General features: G+C 34.9%; 1 protein-coding gene across 1 annotated transcript in view; it reads right to left on the reverse strand.

The window, feature by feature from the left end:
• Positions 1-18,872: 18,872 nt before the first annotated feature.
• SNTG1 (syntrophin gamma 1) overlaps positions 18,873-23,951 on the reverse strand; it is a gene marked incomplete at both ends in the record, with an annotated part of 147,504 nt that continues 142,425 nt past the window's right edge. The window contains one exon of the mRNA XM_079533868.1: positions 18,873-19,031. Within this exon, the coding sequence (XP_079389994.1) occupies positions 18,873-19,031 (159 nt within the window). The remainder of the gene's footprint in view (positions 19,032-23,951) is intronic.

The following is a 23,951-nucleotide window of genomic DNA, read 5'->3' on the forward strand; positions in this document are numbered from 1 at the left end:
AGGCAATATACATAATGGAAAAGAACTCTAGGCAGAAGTAAACATCTATTTTTCACAGCATTGGAGCCTTTTCTTCATGACTCAATGACTTTTTCTTTCCTTTAAGGTGAGAAATGGCAAGTGAAATGTATTTTTAGAGTTCTACTTTGTTTCAAAACTTCCAGTTAAAGCTTCGTAAAGAGAAAAAAAAGGATTTAAATCCTCCTTTTGACTAGTCTTCCTAAGGTCACTTTATCTTACATGAAAAACCAGCTTATCTGTTGATGAAGATAATGAGTATGTGTTAAACAATCCTGTAGGACTTTGTGCAACAGCTGCTGTCCTTATTTGACTCTTACTGACCTCTAAGTGATATATCAGCCATTGGACTTTGAAGATCAGATGTAATATTAATGTAATTCTTGACATATAATTTCATTAGCATGCTGAATTTTGGCCATAGTTCTAGACTCTTCAATAACAATTAATATAGATTGCTGAGCAGACATAGAGAGCTATTGATTCCTGCAGGATTCATCAATGCAGTTTTTCTGTTGTGACTCATTTAGAGCTGCTCTTAAATTATTTGATAATGCAGCAGTCTTACCTAGTGGTTTCTGTATTTTTTGGCTTAAGTGTCTCCTACTTGGAATTGTTTGAGATGAGTCAAAAAAGTAGAAAATAGATGACTGAATATGTCCTGTGTAAGAATCATTAAGAAAAAAACCTCATTATTTGGTGGCTCTGGCCTACAACATCTTTTGGAACCTGAAGGGGGAAAGAGCCCACTAGCACAAATAAAGGAATGAAGAAACTTTTCTGTTATACAGAGGGACAGAGTTTAGGGCTACTACTTAACATCCAGAGTGGAGAATCCATCCAGATACACACATACACACACACACACACACACACACACACACACACACCTTTTTGGAAAGGCTTGAATTAGGAAAAAGTACTAACACATTATTTGGTACTTTATAATCGCTGTGCTTTTTTTTGATGATGTCAGAATGAAAGCATGCTATTTTAAGTATGATGCTGGATTATCTAAGAAAATACAAGATCACAAAAGAAGAAAAGCAGAAGTTATAAAATTCAGGCAAATATGTTCCTACACAAAATACATCAGAAAGGACTAGCGAGAGGCCCTAATTCTGAGATCAGCTATTCTACAACACTAGGGAAAAAAATAGCCACAAATAACCACATAAGTAATAAATTTGTATTAGGTTATCCACAGAAAAGAATAGGTTTTATGAGAGTCACTCCAGAAGTAATGCCTCATATTTATTTCCATGGAAACTACAAAAGATACAAAGAGCAAAATAACACTATTAGATAAAGCAAATTCTCAGCTACAGTAGTCACCATAACCATTAGCTATGCAGTTTCACCAGTGATGAACAAGAGCCTGCATGCCATAATTATAAGAATCTGCACCAATGAAGGTGACCCAGTGTTGCCGCTGCGACTGCTGAAATACATCACCACCACGTCACTGTGCTCAGCTCCACTGTTTGGTCTCAATAAACATTCAGCAATTGTTGATGAAGGTCAGTGGGTGGAATTTTGTCAGCAAGAAGAAGTTCAATGACACATTTTTTCATACGCACTTCCATGTTGGATGCCATTTTGTCAGGCTGCCCCTCTGCTGCCATCTGCCACATGGCAACAAAATGTAACAGAATATTGGTGGAAAGATTAATCCTCCTCTGGATACCATCGCCTCTGATTTTGTGGGCCAGCATAATAATATAGGAAGCATTACATTCAGAGCAGTCCTTGCATATTTGTAGTACATATGACATTTAGCTCCATAAAATTCTATTGAAGCACTGGAGAATGGAAGGGCTTTTTTTTTTTTTTTTTTTTTTTTTTAAATGTTGACAAGTTCAAAGACAGAATGAAAAGACACAGTCCTCAAGTCCCCTTAAATGTAATTTTCCAGTCACCTCCACTTCTACATTCTAGTCATGAAATTTACAGACTTTTTTTTTTTTTTTTTTTCAGTGTTCCTGTTCACTCATTTGCTCAGATACATGAAAGAAATATATTTCCACAGAAAGAGTAGGCAGTTTCCCAACTGGCTTTAGTTTGATTCCTTTGTGTTCCTTTATGTTTCTTTTCTTGATATGACTTCTATTTTCTTGCTTAATTCTACTCTTAAACTACAGTCAAAAGGAGAATCTAGCTATCTGAGAAGGACAAAAATGCATGTAGAAAAATCATACAGGATCATGACAGCAAGACCATAGGAATATTTGTAACATAACTTGCTTTTTGTTATCATTATCTAGATAAACTTCCAGATAATTTACAGCATCTTATCTACAAAATCATTGTGATCAGCAGCATTTTTGCTACTTTGCATGTGGCCGCTATTGAAAAGAATGACCTGAAAAAGAAAACCTATAAAAACAAACAAACAACATTGGCACATGACACGTCTTTTACTATTAGATCACAGAGCCAGGTAAGCATAGCTGGCAGAAATTTGTAGGGAATTACAATGTCTACATGTGTTCTTCTAAGAGATAGCGTAAGGGAGGAATATCCATTTAACTTACCTTTGAAGCTTCTTCTTTCTTTTCCTGTCCTCCAAACACCAAATACCACATGTCTAAACGTAGGAGGATCAGGGTTACAAACTTCTTTATTGCATAATTTTTCCTTAAATAAATTCCAGACAATCCAGTTACTGATGCTCCTAAATCTTAGTTCAGCTCATTAATTTAGTTACCAATTTAATTAACTGAGCAGCTTAGCCACGTGCATTTTATAATATGTAATGGAACGACAACCAAAAGTGGCTTTTAACATGGAAATCTGCAGTAACTTGCTGAAAAAATCATAGTTTGCATACATGCTATTTTTTTTTTATATTGGCAGATAAGAAGCTACACTTTCTTGTTCTGAATAATTAACATATAGAATGTTAATCTTTTTAATACTTAACCATATTCCAGTAGTACTGATATAATTACTGAAATACTGGGTTTATATATGAAATTTTCAGTGGTATAACTGAGAGATCAACTTGCCAAATTGCTGTGGGATGTTAAAAACTAATACATAGATAGATCTTATACATTATAGATCAAAAGCATCATTATAAAATCTATACTTTTATTTGAAATCTTTCTACCTTTTAAGCACTTTTTGAATTTTTCTATGAATATATAATTCTGACTTACATAACTTTGGTGTGATATACTTGTTTGAACTGGTATGTTCATTCTCTTCAGTAAGCTCTCTTCTGTTAATCTCAAAATATTTAAGGTGTTATACTAATTTTTGAGGTGAGAAAAGTAAGCTATGAGCCAGGTACATGGCTTGCCAATAGTATGCAAGTTAAAAGATTCAGAAAAACTTGTTTTTCTAAGACCACAATTTTAACTGACCCTGTATTTGATGTTCTTGAAATGGAATAAATATATATATATTTTTTTTTTCAAAAGTAATCAAATTCCCTGGTATTTGTCAGCTTTAATTTAATCCTACAGATAAAAAATTACATACCATATAAGATACTTTTGGTAGAACAAGAGTACAATAAACTACTGACCTCTTCCAAGAATTCGATCTTGTTTTTACTTTGCACCTCACAGCTTTCTAAGTGCAAAGTAGCAGTTCTCAAACTGTGAGCTTGGCACCATAGGGGGGGACTTTGATCTCCTGTAGTGGGGAGTTCAAATATGACAAGCAAAACCATATAAAATATATATTTATTTCCTACTCTCTTTCTTTTCTTTTTTGAATTTCTGTAATTTCGGACTTTCAGCGTATAGAAGCTATTTGTGGTACACCACATTACCTTGTATCTCTGCATCAACTTCAAGTAGATTAAGACTAGGTAACTAGCAAGTTTGTATTTCTGTACTTATGTTTACTATTTCAGGAAACATTTCAGGCTGTGGACAAACGCGGTGGCATGCATTCAAAATAAGTTCAGAATTTGTTTGCATTTTAATTAATTATTTAATGAAATGGTTAAGGACAGTGGTATAAAAAATACTATAAGAAAGAAGCTCAATCAATTATATGAATCTAGGGATTCTGAGAAGATTCCCACAACCAGTGTGGTTGTGGGGTATGTTGTAGGATTGTGTATTTATGTTGTATAATAGACACTACCATGAGAGATACATGAAAGTATTAAATGAAGAAGATGTCACTGGGATAATATGGCAAGTCATCCAAGGAGCTCAGCTACAAAATTAAAGCACTGTGGAAAATATTACATTGTGCTATTGAGACATAAATCAGTTCTTTGCTCTAGTTGCCCAGACTCATATCTCTGAAAAAGTGCTCAGGAGGTGATTCTGGGAGCTGCAGGATGGAGACTCCCACTCACCGCAAAGGCAGATGAGCCTACAATAAAGCACAGAGTACTGAGTACATGCATGAAGTAGTATGTGGAGCTTAAGTCCATATTTTCTGAGATAAAAAAACCGCCTCAGTAACCTGCTGGACTTCTGTCCATGGGCTGGGGTCAACTAGCCCACAGATAAAGGCAGCACCATGGAAACAATATAATTAGATTTTCAAAGGCTTCTGATGGTCTTTCTCACCCAAGTCTTTTAAAGGAACTGAGCTGTCAACAGGTTGGAGGAAAGGATGTTTTAAAAATTGGAAGGAAAGGTTAGAACTTAATTATTTTCCAGTCCAGACAAGAATCAGCAGTGGATTCCTGCTGACCAGCCTTATTTGGCTTTTTAGGACACAGAGAAGGAGCTAAGCAGTACGTACAAAAGTTTATAAATCATACTAGCCTTTTGCAAGTAGTTAAATGCCATATCACTGTCACAGTGTTGGAGAAAGATTTTCCAAACAAATGATCATTCTAGAAGATACATATGAAGAAACTTTTCCATAAAGTGGCTCCATGAGACTGAATTTGGAATTGATATTTAAGAATGAGCCAAGGCTAGAAGGTTTTCTAATAATTGGCTCCATCTGCAGCAGTAGAAATGATGAAAGTTACCAGAATGGATTTTGTTCATGATAGACACTGAAAAAAAGCCACAGAGGATGTCATTTTTGCTGGTAAATAAAATCCTGCTGCCCTCAGCTTTATGCATTGCATATGGTTCCAGCCTCTACACTTCGGGAATAGCGTAATCAATGTAGACAACATACAGAGAAAAACATGTAAGACAGTAAGGAGGATGGAGTAACTTCTATGTGAGGAGAAACTAAACAGGCTGCAACTCTTTAATTTGGAGAGGAGAATGGGGGAGGAACATGACTGGGGTTTATAAAATCATGGAGATGATGGACAAGATCACTGCAGCTGAACTATTCAACTAAGTTAAGGCTTTTGATCAAACTAATATTAGGTTGTTTAAAGATATACAAAATAGGGTAATTATTTATGTAGTAAGTTTCTAGACCTTAATGTTAAAGAGCTTGTTGGAGCAGACAACACTGGCTAATTTAAAATGGGTCTGGTAACTTTATGGACAACAGATCTGAAAAGAGCACTAAATGGATGAGGCATGGTTATGTCTTCCTTTATCACTCATACAGAAATTCTGATGGTGTGGAAGCATGGAATAGCTCTAAATATCACCTCTTATTTCCTGTCCTTACAGATATTCCCCTAGGACCACCTGAGTGTCTGACTGATAATAATCTCATAGTCCTCCTTGTGAAGTGGTGAGGAGAGAGGGAAAAGTAATCAGCAAATGTCACAGGGAACAGTGAATGAAGAAGTGTGAAAGTAAAAACGGAAAAATAAGGAACTTCAGACAGATCTTGCACAGAGCACAACCCCAAAGCCCACCACTCCCTGATGAAATCGAAGGAGACAGCACCTTAAACTCATTCAGAATCATAAAATGTTTAAACTTGGAAGGGAAATTATGGAAGTCCTCTGGTCCAGCCACCCATTCAACCAAGGCAACCTTGATCAGATTATCCAGAATATGTCCAGATGACTTCTGAAGAGGGAGACATCACCTGGGCTATTTCAGTGCTCTATTATCCATATTGGAAGGAAGTGCTTTGTGAATGTCAGTGTTCATAGAAATGCTCATTAATGAGAAAGTTGATGATTGTCAATACATACTATACATCTAGGGGCTAAAAAAATCTTTTTAAAATATTTTGGGAAATTTGATAGAAAGACATTTGTAATATTGACCTTCATAAAAGTGAGGAAAAAAATAGAGAGGGGACAACAGTTTCTGTTGCAAACTGTAAGCAAAGAAACATTTCAAAACCATTTTTACGTCCCCCGACCCCCCTCAGGTTTAAAACAATCTAAAAGAGAAGAAAAGAATACTTTCGTCTCTTGATTTCTGAATTACGTTCTCATTACATAACTCTGGAAATCTCTTTTTTCTTCACTATCCAAAGACATTTTACAGATCAATTCTAAAGACGTGAGAAGGATTATGTATAGGATTTTACAGTATAAACTTATGGCACTCCACTAATATCTTGACAACAGATATATACACACATATTTAACAGCAGTCTCTTTCCAGTGGAAATGTTTGTCTATCCTGAAAACCCTAGACAAGAAATGTTAGCCCAAGGCACTAGGGAAAAAAAAAAAAAAAAGAACATACTAGAAAACCGCCAAGATCATGAGATCATATTCCAGGTAAAGATATTGCTGGGGATAGAGGAGACAGTACCAAACACACAATGGTGAGAAAAAACACCACCAATAAAATAAACAAAACAAAAACCCAAAACCAAGCCACGATAGAGAGTAGTGTCAAAAGCTGTTGAACTGTAGGAAAATGAATTAATAAGAATGACATAACTGCCAAGACCCAGGAATTATTCCAGGAAGTACAATCCAAGCTGTAGAGATTGCTTGAGCAGGTTCTGAAAGCTGAGAAATTAGTAGTCATTTTTTTTCTTGAACTCAAGAATTACAGCTGGCATTGTAGTAGTGGAATTCAAGAAAATGGAAAAGAGAGCATGGCATGAAACTTCTAGAATAGATCATCTTCAATTTTCTTTTACATACAGCAATAAGTAAAACAATTAAAAAAAAAAAGTAAAACATATTCACTTTATTTCTACTACTCTTATAACTATAATTTTCAGCTTTTTTTTCCCCCCAGGCTGTCACAGAAGCTCAGCATAACACTTCAGCCTCAAAAGATATTAATTAATTATTTAAATTCATTTTTTTAGCCCACATTTAGTATCTTAGTATATATATTAAAAAAAAAAAATCAGAGCTCATAAGAGTTTTATATATATATATATATAAATATACACACACACACACACACATATATATATATTTTTTCTTGTTATCCTAACGTAAACGCCAATAAATGAGATTATTAATTTTTTCAGACAGAAACAACTATTTTAACTACTGCTAGGAATACATACCTTATCTACCCATACTTTTTGTATAATCAATGGATACTAAGATAACAAGAGGGAATAAATGGAGGGCTTACCTGTATACTAGGCTCACCCACACACACACAAAAAAAAAAAAAAAAAAAAAAAAAAAAAAAAAAAACCCACAAAAAAAAAAACAAACACCAGAAGAGGAGATCTCCAGACAAGACCCAAGATCCCTCCCCTCTGGTAGCCAGCTCTTAAATAGGTCTAGCAGGGGTGGAGCCAGGCTCCACCCCTTCCAGCAGCACAGGTGAATTGCCTTCACCTGTGCTCCTCTGGCTGGCTTATGGCTCGCCTCAGGTGATCAATCAGAGGTTCAGGCCATAACTCAGCAGTTCCCATACACTTTTCTTAATGTTATTCAGAAAAATAAAATGTATACTCAAGCTAATTTAAACTGAATGTAAATGCCTTTCACAAAACTGAATGGAAATCACAAAAATCCATAAAGTACTAGAATTCAGCAAGAATGGACCAGAATAGAAGCCTGAATCATCTGAATGTTAGGAAGACAGTTACTTTAGGAAAATATCCCCATAAACGCAGTGTTTTACAAAGAAGAATGGTTAGATGTATGATGGTAAAATACACAGGAATCACAATAAAAATGAAATAAATGAAATTGTTGCAATTAAAATATTAGCATAAAAAAAACATTGTTTCTTATTTATACTAGATGATAGATAGAAGTCATACTAGTCTGAAATTCAATAGTAAAAAAATTATAGAATAACTCTTTCATTTCTACTTCTTTCCCGCCAAAGCCTTCTACTATTCCTAAAACTAAGGTTATGCAGGTATTATGTATCACATGATGTGTTTCCTGAATTACTTTTGAGGTCTTAGATGGGCTGAAAACAGCAATGAATATAGAATTTTACTGTACCATAACAGTCTAGAGTTATCTGGATTTAAGAGATTTAAGTTGTACTGAGCTGTTTAGAAGTAAGAAAATTAATATTATAATTACAAAAGCTTTACATAGTTTTCTGCAACAACCATAATCTCGTGTTTAAGAAATATTCAGATGCTGTACTAAGGGATGTGGTTTAGTGAGGAAATAGTGGTAGGTGAACAGTCAGACTAGATGGTATTGGATGTCTTTTCCAACCTTGGTGATACTATGATTCTATGATTCCATAATATAATTAGAGAATTTAGGATTAGAAAAATAATTGGATGTAATTCTCTGACCTTTCCTCATCCAGGGACATGAAAAGCTGAAGTAGATGCCCTCCTGATCCAGCCTACTCTAAAATTGTCTCTTGCCTTTGTCTCTCTTTTTTTTTTTTATGTCAGTGTATTTTCCCATATAATAATGGAAGGATAAAACATAAGTCTCCATTACTGAGACTTCAGGAATGTACCAGAGTGCCACAGAGCCTTCTGTGATTGACACAGAAACAGGACAGCCTTACTCCGAGAAGCTAGCACTAGCTTGTACTGATGGACTCCATAAACTTCCAGGGCGTCTTTTCAAGGGCACAGCTGCTTTATCTCCAGGAGGCCAAAATGCTGACACTGCTTTAAAAAGTCATCTTATTACAATAGAGGTAGTATACTGCATTTGATCTAAGACTTGTATTTGATCTAAGTTTTGTCAAAACTTTATTTACTATGAGACAATTGGGAGTAGTATGTACTGGAAGTTATATTTCTTTCTGGAGGAATGTCTCATAACTCCTACTTTAAAGCTAATGCTGAATTTATGTTTAATAACTTTATGTTCATGTTCATTTAAACAATACTTTTCTTCAAATAATTATCTATGCTCATCACTGGTGCTAATCCTTGCATATCAAGTTTTTGTTGATTTTGTACTAATTTTCAATTCTGTTTGTAAAAGTCCTTGAGACTGGTTGCTCAGCAATTAAAACAAATGGAATTACTGATAATATTGTTTATTATTTGCTTCACCTGTTCTTATTTAAAATAAAATAAATTTTAAAAAAAGGAAAAAATCGAGAAACCCTACTCATTGAAAGTTTTAAAATTCAGTATATTGTGATTTGTATTCCAAAACTTCTACTCGTATAAAAGGAGAACAAGATTTGAGAAATGTGATTTACTTGGCCCAAACAGAAAGAAGCATATAGAATATAGTACCGATTTTGTCATTGGAGCTCTGTCCTAACCAAAGCTACCTGAATAATCCAACTGCAGAAGAAAAAAAATGAAAAGATTAATCACTTAGAATTAAACTGTCTGATTGCAAAGATGGAACAAGACTTGATAAATGCTGGAAATATTTTACCTCTGGAAATCCATAAAGAAAAGGTTTCCTATGAGCTTTTCACTCTTTCTCCTTTGCCCTTTACAGGGCTTTTTATTTTCGCCTGTTCAGTCATGGCTAGAAGCCAAAAGATGTGGAAAAGGAAGGGCTAGAATATAAATCCTCTAACCTGCTTCCCAGAAAAAAAAAAGATTTGCATCCAAATCTGCATCATTTCCCTGACACCCGTTGGAGTTCTCTCATTGAAAATGAACTCTTAAAATGATGACTCATTTCTCACTGACTCTCATACCCTTCCCCTGTGAAGTGAAGAGGAAAAAAAAAAAGACAGGCTCCTAGTTTATCTTCTTAGTGATAAACTGACCTGTTCGTATAACCCATCCCTGTTACTGATGAGCTGAGAGCTGATCACACAACCAGAAGAACAAGTAGGTCCATGATATACTGGCTTTTCACAGGCTTTCTGTGAGTCACCAGTGTGATGAAGCCATGGGAGTAACTCATGCAACTACTCACAGTCTGTGCAGCTGATCGACAAATAGTAAGGCCATTGGGCAGGACATAAGGGAAATCATATCTGGAGCATGGTACGTGATGCAGAGGTAGTTTAGTTATGGTTAGAAGAAAAAGTCACATTAGGGCAGATTCAGAGTAAGTCTGCATCCATTAGAGAATGGAATGGAAAAAAGCCAGGGAACCCAATTAGTGAATGCCTGCACTGAGCACTGCAGAGTGGTGCAGAAAGACTTTACGTGGACTTTATCTGCTCTGGAAGCAGTATGTCATGGTGCAGATGAGTGGTACTTATTATCTTTAGCTGCATTGAAGTGGATGAGCTGCTTCTGGCCCTGAGCTTGTATAGCTACAACACAACAGGTAGGCATATTGGTTGGGGCCAGCAATAGCTCAGGAGTCTGCACTGAATTTCACTGCACTGCACAGACATCCTCTGCATGAGCTTGTGCTATGCATTCAGGCAAAATGAAACTGTTAGGGTATATGATTACTTGCTATAAATATATCAAGGAAGGGAAGGGAAAGTGGAAACTGATACCAGGACTGCAAAAATTACTTAAATTAGGGGATAATGTTGGCACAAAACCAAATAGATATAAACTAGCTACAAATAGGTTTAGACTGGAAATTTGAAGACAGTTTCAAGTCATCAGAGCAGTGAAATTCTGGAAGGTTTTCCAACAAGAGGAGGAGGGCCAAAAAGCCTAATTACTTTTAAGATAAAATTTAAACATTTGTGAGAGGGTCTATATGACACGACTGCCTGAGAAAGCTGGATAAGATTCAGTGACTTAGGCTGCTCTTCCTAAATTTACATTCCTCTGAAGAGTTTCCCTCCATCTTACAATCCCCTCAGTCCTTCACAGTTGGACACAAGGTTCCCCTAAGCCACCCTGACAGCTCAGATCTCTTATATACCACTCAACCGACTGGGCCTGTACCTTTCTATCGGGGAACTGCTCCATGCATATTTCTGTGCAACTGAAAGCACAGATCACACAGATCTGAGTTCCCCTTGCCTTTGAATTTCCATTTTTATCATAGTACAAGCTCTTTTTTTTCCCCACAGAAACTGATGGAAAGCCTTAGGTTCATGGTATTTGCAAATATTTGGCTTTGAGTGTGAACAGAATGTAAATTGACCAAAGCACTGCCTTCAGCTCAGGAGCCTTTGCTGTAGTTGGTAGCACAGCATTAGCTACAGCAAACTACATTTTGATTTCTCTTCCTCTCTCAAGCTGAGGGACTTGACGTATCTGAGATGCTGTCTCTTCCCTCACTAGACTCTGGAAAAGGGAAAAAAAGACTTCCAGCTTAAAGGATTCTATCATATATCTGTTCAAAAAAGAAAGGTGAGAGTTTAGATCTAGCAACGTAGGAAGTTTCTTCTCTTTTCACTCAGGCTTTTGATATTTTGTTGAGCTTCTTTGTGTTTGCTGAAACACCTGTTTCTGGACATATGCTCACTTGATGGCTCAGTATCTGGATAAAAGTCTTCCTAGCCTTCAGCTCTTCAGCAAAAAAGTCTGAAGGAGGTTCCAGATTCACTTTAAGAATCCCAGAAAAATAAGAAAGTGACTGTTATCACTACTGTCTTCAACCACTACTATTTTACAGCGCAAAATCCAGGGGTATGGGGTGGCAGGGCTCTTAGACACCCTTAGCCAGATGCTGTTGTTTCTATGTCTTCTATGTTGTGTCTTTTAGGAAAATGAATAGATTTCACTTTATATCCTCTTGATTTTTAACTAATCTCCAGACAAGTCATATATAACTATTACCATAATCACATGAACCGTGCAATGTGTCCTATTCACTGTAGCAGTGACACAAGAATAAATGCTTTGAATTTCATAAACTGTCTCCAAAATCATATTTTTTTCCTCATTCTTCTTCTAGAGATAAATTTATCTTTTGATTTACAGCATGTTACCCAAGAATACCAAAGTGCACCTATTCTTCCATAGCCTCTGTGCCCTCAGCTCTTTCCTACATCAGAGGCACTCAGTTTTCATTCTCAAAACTGTTTTCCTGAGCCCCCTGGGCAGTAAGGCATTCTCTGCGTTTATCTGTCTTGCAGTTTTATATTGATTGATTGTTGGGATATATCTGTACACAAATGTTCTGGTTTTGGCTGGGATAAAATTAGTTTTCTTCACAGTGGCTGGCATGATGCTTTGCTTTGAATTTAAGAGAAAAATAATGTTGATAACACCTTGATGTTTTCATTGTGGTGGAGCAATGCTTACACAACATCAAAGACTTTGTGGCTCTGCTAGTGAGGAGTTGAGGGTGTAAAAGGAGCTGGGGAGGGACAGAACCAGGACAGCTGACCCAAACTGGACAAATAGATATATCCCATACTATATAATGTCACAGTGGACTATAAAACTGGGTGAAGTTGGCATTGGGGTAAAACTGCTGCAAAGGAACATATTGGACATCTGTAAGAGGGTTGTGAGAAATGACTATGCAGTTGAACATGGTGGTGGGAGATGACAATAGCAGCCCAAGTTCTTCAAGTATTTTTTTGATCTCACAGATTTGACTTTCAATGATATAAAACTCATACACTGTATGACTGAATGCAAAAGATTAGTTAAAAAAGTATTTATTTTCTATATTTTTTCTGTTACGTTCCATTACAAAAAGAAACAAAATAAAACATAACAAAAACAAAACACAAGATAGCATTTTATTAGTGGTACATTAATGAGCTTTAACAACTAGGCGACTTATGTTTGTCACAAATACATATTACAAACAAGCACAAAAAAAAAGTAACTGAAAATGAAATAAATAAATTGAATACTTATCTTCAATTTTTAATATTTATAAAATATATAGCACTTTCTATTACATTTTTCAGTCATTTTTATCCATAACAAATTAAAACTTATGACATATATTGCAAATATTCTTAAGGATAAGAATAATTAAAAAAATCAAAATTCCTGGAGGTATGAAATAGTAAATCAGTTAATGTTCATCAATTTATTATCATATATCCAGATTGTGCATGTTCTGCAAAAATAGCCATTTCTTCAACTAATATACACATTTTTCTTTATAGTAATATAAGATTAAGATTTTAAATGTAAAGCTTCATGGATTTATGCTTCTGTTTTATAATTGTGCCTAATATGGAACTTTCTTTAATATATACTGAATATTTTCCATTAGTATATACTAATATACACACACACAAATACACACACACTATGCATTATATATTAGTATATACTCAATAATAAAGCCATTTCTGTAACATATGATTGAAATTCTCGTAGTGAGTTGTTGAAAGTGGGAGGTGTGCATACCATTGCAATGAAAACTGACTAGGTTAGCTAAATGAATGCATTTAGTTTTACATTGTTCAATATATTTTAACAGAGTATGTAATGTACTGTAACAATTTACAGAATCTGAATAGAAATTTCTTTTTTATTTCAGTATCCCTGATTTTCCATCTGATTCTGACAGAATATGAATTGCTATTCTCACTAAACTTCCTGAAAATGGGAAAATGGAGCCAAATAAATAAAAATTTATTGACCTTATGGACCTTATTCCAGGAATACTAAAATTGCACTTAAGAGCCCTCCTAGCCAAGAAAGCACTTAAGCTTGAAGATGACTTTACTCAATTTACTCTGAATGTTGATCACAGACCACAACACTCTTCTGGTACACAGATGCCCTTGCCATAACACCTGAATACTGTCCCCTGACTATGTTACAGATTTAGAGGCTCCCTTACATAGCTGAGTGAGTGCAGCTCTGCTATCTGCATAGAGCAAAGAGAATGGGGCAGTGTTCTTGGAGCACTCTGAGTGAATTTTAAAGTATGCATTTCTGATAGACAGGAAGAGAGACGCAGCAGGGAGAGGGCTGAGCAGCATAATGTAACCTTAATTATTTCCCTTTGGAGTGACGGAAGAGGGCAATGCAGATGAACCTAGCTTGGACATCTGCCAGTCACCTTCTGTAAATGAAGGAGGTCCTTCCACCCTACATGGGCATCACCCACTGTGCAGAACGGACACTCACCTTAATCCAGCAGCTGTAGCAATTTAAAGGAATTCTGGCTTTGGTCTTGCTTTAGTTAGGTTGTATGAGCTGAATGCCCCTTAGGAGTTGGAACTATTGGTGTTACGCTGATTTAGTTTTAGCCTAAAATTCCAGTTCATGTGCTTAAAGACTGTTCTGGCAAATGAAGAACAACATAGTAACAGGCAAAGGGCAGGAACCTGGCTTCAAAAGCACATTCCTAAAACAAGTGAACACACAAAAGTGGCTGCATCTCTTTCATCACACCAGGGAGACACACACCTTAAGAGCTGCTAAGTCATGGTCCTACCTTGAAACGGCCCTGCCCTGCCATTTTGAGGTCTTCAAGTCCTATCCTAGGTGTCTATGATAGGTATTTAAATTTAAGTAACTTGGGTGAGTGCCCAAATTTGAACATTTTAAGTTGCCCCAAAGATGAACATATTAAAATCAGCTTTTTTTTTTTTTTTTTTTTTTTTTTTTTTTTTTTTTTTTTGAGACAAAACACTTTCTCAGGGACTAGATTCTATAAGGGAACTAAAAGTGCAGTACATAGGTGAGTGTTTAATATTAATACATTTACATTTGACTTGGCATTGCTATATCAGGATGAAAATTGTACTTTCTTTTTGGCATCGAGAATACCGGGGGTACTTAGACAACAATATATAGCAAAGCTGCTGAATTTTTAAGGGCAGCAACTATACATTCATGAGATTTTTAGCCTTTTTAATATTTCTCTTGATGTAAGAAACATCTTAAGGCATTGCATAAAGGAAATCATATTTAAAGGAAAAAGCAGTAGTAACCACAATGACTTGCTCATGGTCTGTGCACTGTGAGATATTCTGATAAAGTCAGAGCATATAAAATAAATATAAAGCAAAGTTTCTGTGGGATCAAGAACTAAGCTGGAAAACAATATGTTTCAGGAATCTCATCTCAAAGTATATTGATACTGTATATTATTATATTACATTTTTATGAATTCTAGTTTAAACAGCCAAAATGTCAAATTATTTCTTTTAAAAAATAACTGGCTTACAATTTACAAACTTCTTGCTGCACTTTATTAAGAAAATAAAATGACCAATATTTTATAATATCCTGATCTTTATTTCAAAAGTGCCTTCTGGAACTGTGTTTTTAAACAGATATAGGAAATGAAATATATTCATTCACCTATGAAATCTAGAATAACTTGTCTACAGGTCTGCAACATGTTCATAACAAAATTATGATAACACTATAACCTAACATATGGTTAATTCTGTGGAGGTCAGCTTATCTAAAATTTCCATCATAAAGCAAAGCAAATTAAATCAAATACATTTTGTGTACTGAGGAATGTATATTTACGGTATGTTATATAACATCATTTCAATAGGCACAGTACTAAGTATAAAAACATATACTTTTAAATTTAACTTATTTATGATGTCATAAAGAAAAACTATATTTTACTTTGTGGGAAATAAGGTTTGTTGTGTTTTTTGTTTTTTTTTTGTTTTTTTTTTTTTTTTCCAATATTTGGTTTTATTTGCATACAGATTTTCAGCAAGAGCTGACAGTTTATTATAATTTTCTGTTTTTCTTTGTAATCAGTGGGCCATGCTGACTTACAAAATACTTGTATTCATTATATTTGATATGTTAAATGATAGCTTGCAACATAGAGGTTGGTTTTGACATATGCATATGAAGTTAACTATGCTTTAATTTGGAGTCTTCTTGTATTTAAATAAAAAACATAGTCACTAAAATTACATTTTCCTGTTTTATGACACAGACTTTAAAATTTTCCCATTGGTTCAAGGCTGAATTTCTCTGCTACTTGCTATGAGAGGGCAAGCCTGATGCAGCCACCTCTGAATAATCGGAGGTCAGTGCAAAGGCCCTCAGAATCACACACTTACAAGCCAGTACTGACCTGTAGTCAATGCCACGGCATTTTATATTCTCCCAAGGTCACCTTTATTTTCTTGAAACTAAAAATATTATGCTTCACAAGTTCAGGTCTTTGAAATATGGGGTTTCAAAACACAAACAAATATAAAAATTGCAGGTTCTTTTTTTGTGTGTCTATTTGCCTCTCAAATATTGTGTATTCAATGCCCAACTAAAAAAAAAATTCTCATTGATGAATACAGCATTTCTACAAACAAAATACATGACAGTTCTGTAGAACACCCTGGTAGTGTCCAGGCCCCAAAAGTGCACAGCATAAAGACATTTCTGCACAAGTAGCAACTTTTATTTATTTATTTATTTTTCTGTCAAATTATGGAAAACCTTAATCTACATCAATTTGCAACAGTATAGTTTCTGCTCTTCCAGATAAATGCTAAGCTCGCTTAACCATATTAAACAATCTCCCTTAAATAACCCTTGGTTTTAATGGTGCCATTGTGCACATCATCTGAGCTAATTGAAGGGAAAACATTCAACTGATTAATTTTAGATTCCTCTACTACCACCAGAGCACTTAGAGAGACACTCACATGCCTGTACTGGATGTCTGAATGCAATGCTCACCAGAATGAGATGATTTGGGAGCACAGAATACAAAGCTTCCTCATTGACAGTGGTCTGTCAAAACTGTCTTTCCAGAACATGCCTTTTTGACGAGAAGAACATCTGAGTTGTCATCAGCAAACTTCTCAGAAAGTTGCAGTTTTGGATTCAAAACATTTGGGGCCTGTAATCTCTCAGGAATAAACTCAATAGCCACAGCAGTTTCACAAGTCATGCAGAGACTAAGATCTAACCCCCTTATTTAGGAAAGATTCGTGTAAACAGGATAACGTCTATGAAAATGTTGGATTTTTATGACACTTAAAACATTTAATCATTGGATTATGACATGATTCCACTGTATGTAACATGGAAAATAAATGTGGAACACAATTATGAAATCCTGTAACACTTGGAGTTCTACTAAGGAGTAAGAACATACTGGTAGTCCTGTGAGAATGACAAAGAATTCCCAGAAAATGCATTTTCAGATTGTTTTGAACTAGAATCAACTTTACCTTCAGTCTCCATTTTGCAAGGACGCTTTCTAACACACATAAATCCAAATACCTCTACTGCAAAGCAAAAAGACAGATGCATGATTTACCCCAACAGTTCATTCATCTTTTGTCCCCACTTAACATTTGAATTGCTCCCATTTGGAAAAAGCTTTCCTCTGGATTCAATGCTGATTTTTTTCTTCTTTTAATATGTAAAAATGGATGGGAAATAGTTTGTCTTCCAGTTACACAAGAGAGATTGTATCCTTAACTCTTACCTTCCATGTGCTTTTATAAGAAGAGGGAAAAAAAGGAAATACAGATTTCAATAATATAAGTAGAAATCCCAGAAAGCATCATTTAAAATATTCTACACATTCTGAATGTGCAACAAATGCTTTTTTTGCAGTCTTTTAGGTTTTTTTTGTCTGCAAAAAACAAACAAACAAACAAACCTCACCTTTTTTTGATCTTTCAGCTATAACTCCATCATTTTGCCATTTTCATTGATATGTAGTAGCACAACATTAAATTATTTTTATAAGTTATTAGTTATAAATGTAAAATTCTTTCAGATTTGATCATTAAATGAGACCCTGAAACTACTATTTCTGTTATATGGTCATGGGTGATGTAGTATTTTTTTAATATACAAAGACAGTATGCGTTCTGTCATTGCTTCCATCATTAAAGGCTATTTATTTTATTCCTGCCTTTTACTAATAATATAAAAAAAGAAATCACTACCAATTCAATGGTTTGACTCATTTTTCAAATAATATTGAATGTCTATTTTCTTGAGACCTTATGATGTGAAATCAAGGTTAATAATGGAAACAATGCATTATGTGGATTGTTTCTGAAGCAAATACAACATCTGTATCATGTGAGCAAAAATCAGATTCTTAGTTCTCCAAAAAATTGAGGAAGTAAATAGTAGAAATGATATTTTACAAACTTTCACTTGCCATTACATTTAAAGTAATATTATAATATTTTTAATTGAAGAAGAGGAACTTACTCATCGAAGTGGGGTTGTAGGGCTTTTGTTTTGAACTGTGTCAGTCAACATGGCTATATATTTGTTGCTAATGCTAAAAGAACAAAATAGAAAAAGTACCATGACTCCATGTATGGAAATAATTATGGATTACAACGGTGCTTAAAGTGCTTTCTTATTTGAAGAAATACTTACACAAATGTCTTTCCATGCTCATCTCCTCATCATTATGTACTAAATGCTTGTCGCTTTCTCTTATGTCATTTATAATATAATCATTGGGTACTAGGTTCATACTCAGAGTTTAGCATATTGTCATAAAAACATTTGAAAACAGGAAAATGACAATTCTTTTTGTGTGTTATTACAGCAATTTGAAAATTTTATTAAATACCGAAATGCCTCATTGCATCATTTATTCCTTTGCTTCCAGTGTTGGTTAAAGCACTAAATAAGTACAAATAGATCATACTAAAAGCATATCCATCCTATTCTGGGGATTCTGCGAGGATTATTTACTGGTGTCTTGCAGAACAGAAATGAGTTTTTGATCCCACGTGACCATCTATCTGCTGAAGCTGCAAGATGTCTTGTCTCCAGAATTGGTTTCCATGTACAGGTTCACCAGTTTCACATCTTATGAATATCTATACATTAAGTCTTTTTGATAAATGGCAGTGCTGTAATGTGAGATATCAAGTTGTATACTTTAATTTGCCAGTACCAGAAGTTGTGGGAGCAGCAGAAGCTGTTGCTTGACTGCCTACGTACAAAGGGTCCAAACAAGCCACTTTGGCTGCAAAGAACGAATGGATACAATGAAGGACTGCAAACAGGTTGGAAAACTCCAGCTCCTGGAAGTGAAAAAAGAAAGATTAATCATGAAGCAAAAGAAGACATCACAAACATGCACCTAGGAATGAACTGAGTTTTAAATGGAAATAGTCTGATGTAATACTGCTGATGTATCTGATAGTTCTAGATTACAGGCACTTAAGGGACAGCGTTATTTATTCCATAAATATTTTTTTGGAAGCTAATATGAACAAATTTCTGAGTAAAGTGGCTGCACAGAAGTATGAGGTTCTGCCTGCTAAAGAGGAAGGAATGTGACAGCCATATACAAATATGCAAATCTGGTGCATTTTGCAGATTGATTTCTTTTAATAAATCAATCAATGGAATGAGTGCATTGTGTCTACATACCTCTGGGTTACTGCTGAATGTACCCACAAAGATCAGTAATGCTGAGTTCTACATATGTCATGTTTATCTGTCATGTCACCACATAGTGGTAACTACTATCTCACCTACGCTAATCTTTAGTTAAAAAAGAAAACAAAACAAAAAACTTCATAAAGTGCTACTACAGAGATATTCTGGCTGTTTTCACTGAGGCAATTATTTTTACTGTACCAAAAGTAAGGAACATACTTGGAATTTTGATCTTATTAAAAATATTAGAGAAAACTCTTTTTGTTCTACTTTAATTTGCCTTTTTTTTTTTTTTTTTTTTTTTTTTTTTTACAGCTCCTCAGATGAGATTTTCTTAGAAACAAGATGAAAACAAAACAAAACAAATTTTTATATATATATATATATATATATATATATATATATATATATATACACATATAAATGTTTTCCTTTGTGTCTCATTGATTTTATCTTATCAATGGGATCATAATGATGATGGATTTTTTCTAGGAATTCTTCAGTATGGTTTTTTGATGTTAGCATTTAATCAATAAGAACGTGCTGTGTTTGAAAGCTGACACTGATGTTGTGCACGCAGGGATGGTGATGCAGATTTATGATCTTTTTGCTTTGATTCACTGCCTATGTAGATTTCTGCACTGAAACCAGGAACACAGAACTGTGGTATATCCTATTTGTGTTTTTGTCTAGTACTGATATTTCCAGGTTATTTAGTGCTGACAGCTTTGCTTTTGTATAAAGAAATATTGATAGTATTGTGAATTTAACAAGAACAAAAAAAGGTAAAATTCTAAAAATTACATGAGCCTTCCTCTTGAGTTTTTCTGGAAGATATTGCTTTAAAAGCTTTGTGGAGACATTCAGAAATCCCTTATGTGTGAGATGGAACAACTGCCTGAAAGCAGAAGGCTACATACACAGAGTATCCCAGCAATGTATGAAACGGGTGGAGTTCTGCTCAACTCTCTTACAACCTGAGCAGATGTCCTTTGGAAATGTTCAGAATGATTTTTTAATTGCTTACAAGCTTCTTTAAACTCCCTTAAGTAGCAATTCACAATAAAGATGATGAAGTTTGAGCCAAGTTTCGCATACCTGCCATCTGTATTCATTAAAAAAATTCTTTTTAGAGATACTTTCATTTTTAAACATTAGGAAAAGTGTAGTTTGTTACAGTGCCAGAGATTTCTTCCCCTTCTATCCAAATTTCAAAATAAGAAAATTTATCATAGATGGGAAAAATAGGAGAAAGTCACAGATGAGGAAACAAGGAATTAAGGAAACTATGTCTGAATAAGAAGCATCAGTCGCTCAAATTGTTACTTTTCATTTGCAATCTATTAATAACATCTATCCTTTGGTACTATAAAATAATACTAAGGCTTAAGATGAAAATATAAATATTTAGTGGATCTTACAAATATTTGTGATGTCAGCTCTGTGTTATATTTGGAAAGACTGTCTTTCCACCTATGTGTCCACAGAGCAAGTCTATTAAAACAAATATTGCAGTTTGAGAATTGTTCGAGTCAATTAGGTAATCCTATTGCTGAAAGTTCTTATGTACATCATAATTATGGCTGCTGGACACTGAATTTTCACAGTGCATTAATACAGTTATTTTCACTAGTTGACACAGCTGTTTCTGCAACAGTAACACATTGGGAAGATCCACTGCTCAATGGACCTTCAATGGCACAACTGCTGAAGGTCCCAATGGTTTGCTACTGCCGTTAGCAATGAAACATTACATAAATTAATTTGATAGTAAAGATGAGCACTAACAAGTCAACGAATGCTAGATACTACTTGCCATGAAACATAATTCTTTCAGTGTCAATGGGTACATCATGCAGCGAATTAATGATATCTCTCTGATCACACAATTTAAAAAATTACATGCATTTAAGGTGACTTAAGTAGAGGATCCAAGTAATGCAGCTTATTTAGAAGACATAAATACATGCATATAACCAAATTCTATGAAGCTACTTAAAGACACTGATGGCTTGTGTTGTAACTGTGCAGGGCAGAAGTCACACTCTTGTGATCACACCTATTTCCCCAGCAGCGGATGTGGATCAGAGGCTAAAAAAGTCACATGCTGACTGTTACAAGCAGAGTTCACATTAAAAGTGGAATTTGAAGCAGTGTGAAACACAGTGGGCTGATATTGGTATGTGATGAGTTTATAAATGTCTGATTAATAGCTGCAGCTGAATTTAAGGGAGTAAGATTGATGCAAAGGGATTCATCAGGAACAACAGTTTCCAGGCAGATTAGCCTTGTCACAATCAAATTTAATGAACAGATAAAGGCTCACAGAGAACTGCTGACAGACAAAACATTCCCTCAACTTCTGTTGAGAACTTGCACATTCAAATCGCCATAGGTCTGCAGGACTGCCATAAAACGGAGGAGAACCCACAGACTTTTCTGCACATCTAACTGTCCCTAGTTGTTTTCGTATTTAGAATACTCTGCTATCAGTCATACGCTTGTCTGAACACACTTTTATCTAGCAAAGTAGTGCACATTGCACACACAGCTTCAAGTAAACAAACAAATAAATCCTAAGAAACCTGAAGAAATATTCTGTCAAGCTATTACGTCTGCAAGCTGTAGGGAAAAGCCGATGCTCTGAATCACAAAAAAGCAAAGAAATCCAAATTTAAGCCACAACTACTTATCCATGCACAAAAACACAATTTACTCTTATTCCACTTTCCAGATTGAAATATTAGTGTATCCTCTTGATCTTGATCTTCAAATCATCCTCCCACCTTCTTGACCAAACTACTTTCACTCAACATTGCTGTCATTATACCAGATATTTTCAGGTTATTAATCTGAAGATTCACTGTTTCTGCATAGGACAATGTAGGCCAACAAAAGATGAAGAAGACAAATATGGAAAAAACGAATACAGATAATGTTGTCAGATAAAAGAAAAAAAAAAATCAGCTACTTTTCATTATATTAATGACACGGCTACCTAAACTCTATGTATGCAAACTCAAGAAACTGTTAGTTTGTGATTCAGAAAAAAACCATTGTATTGTCACATATAAACTGCTGATATGTGAATATATTTGTTGCTTCATCAAATGTCTATATACTAAGGTAGAATGTGATTTTAAACAGATACAAAAAAATACAGTCTTTGAGCAAGACATGGGAAAACTAAAAACTGAGTCATGCAAACCCACACAGTTCAAAAATCTGAACTCAGAAGGCAGTCACTGCAATTGAGCAATCACTCCATAAAAATACTAAGGATAGATACTTGAAACCCATTTAAAGCTGAAATTCTAAATTTGAAGAGAACTGTGATGCTCACAGAAAAGCCCTCAAGGCTAAGAACAAGGATTAAATTAAAATTATACTTTGGAGAATATACTTGAAATGAGCAGATATATCAGCCTGAAAAATAGTGCAAGCATTCATCAAGACACCTTACAACACACCAGAAGGCAAGCATTTTGTTCACATTACATCTCTAATGCAGGCTGTTTTATTTTATATTCGATTTCTATATGGAATAGTTTCAAGTTCAAATTAATTACCATTAATTGTTATTAGTGCATTATTCATTACTCCATATTAATGCCAGATCTTTAAAGTTATGCACCTTCTTTTGCTGACACCACAGTTTTTCCCAATTGACCAGATCTTCATCTTCATGTGCTGCTCACCACTGTTCCATGACACTTAGTTTAGGGCATTAGCTAGTCTGTGAACAAAAGCTAACAGCACAGCTATGTGACCTTGGCCGAGTTTTGCTGAGAAAGCTGTTAAGCTGTGAAAAATCCTTGCAAGTTCAGAAAGGTAAAAGGACAGAGAGAATAGTTTTTGAGATATACATCATGCTTTATGTTACAGAGCTGAAATGTAAGAAGGACATTCATTTTCTCAGTCCAACTGTGTAGTTGCTACTTTATCAGGCATCAAATCCTTGCCATTGCAATGGGGCACACAACCTTTCAGTTTACAGAAATTCCTGGTTATTATATTTACTTACAAAATTCAAATAGAAATGGTATGTAGCAAAAAAAGATGACAAAAAGAAACAAACAAAAAAAACCTAGCAACAATTCTGCTTTAGATATATAGATACTGGATACGGCAATGTTTGGGAGTCTATATGTACAGAAACAGAATCTTTCATAGGTTTAAGACATTTTTCTCAGAAAAACATAAAACTGTTTCCATTGAAGTGATCCACTACTCAGTCAGGTACAACAGAAGATTATAGTGCTCTGAGTTTATTACAGTGCTGAAATTCCATTAGCCTCTGGAGGCTGCTCTAATGCTGAAAAGCCATTAACAGATCATGAAGTTATAGCTAAAGAAATAGGTAATTAGATAGCAGGATGCATAATGTATCCCCTCTATGTTATATAATTCAAAAGAAAGATCTGCCGTTTATGTTTTTCAATGCAACCAGAGCAGCACAACAGGGATGAAGCAGAGGGACACATAGGCTCCATGTTCTTTTCCATGCCAACTGCTCTATTTTGTAGCTCTCAGTCAGAAAAATTCTGTCTGACTTTGCA

The sequence above is a fragment of the Tetrao urogallus genome (assembly GCF_951394365.1).
Source record: "Tetrao urogallus genome assembly, chromosome: 3".
Taxonomy (NCBI): domain Eukaryota; kingdom Metazoa; phylum Chordata; class Aves; order Galliformes; family Phasianidae; genus Tetrao; species Tetrao urogallus.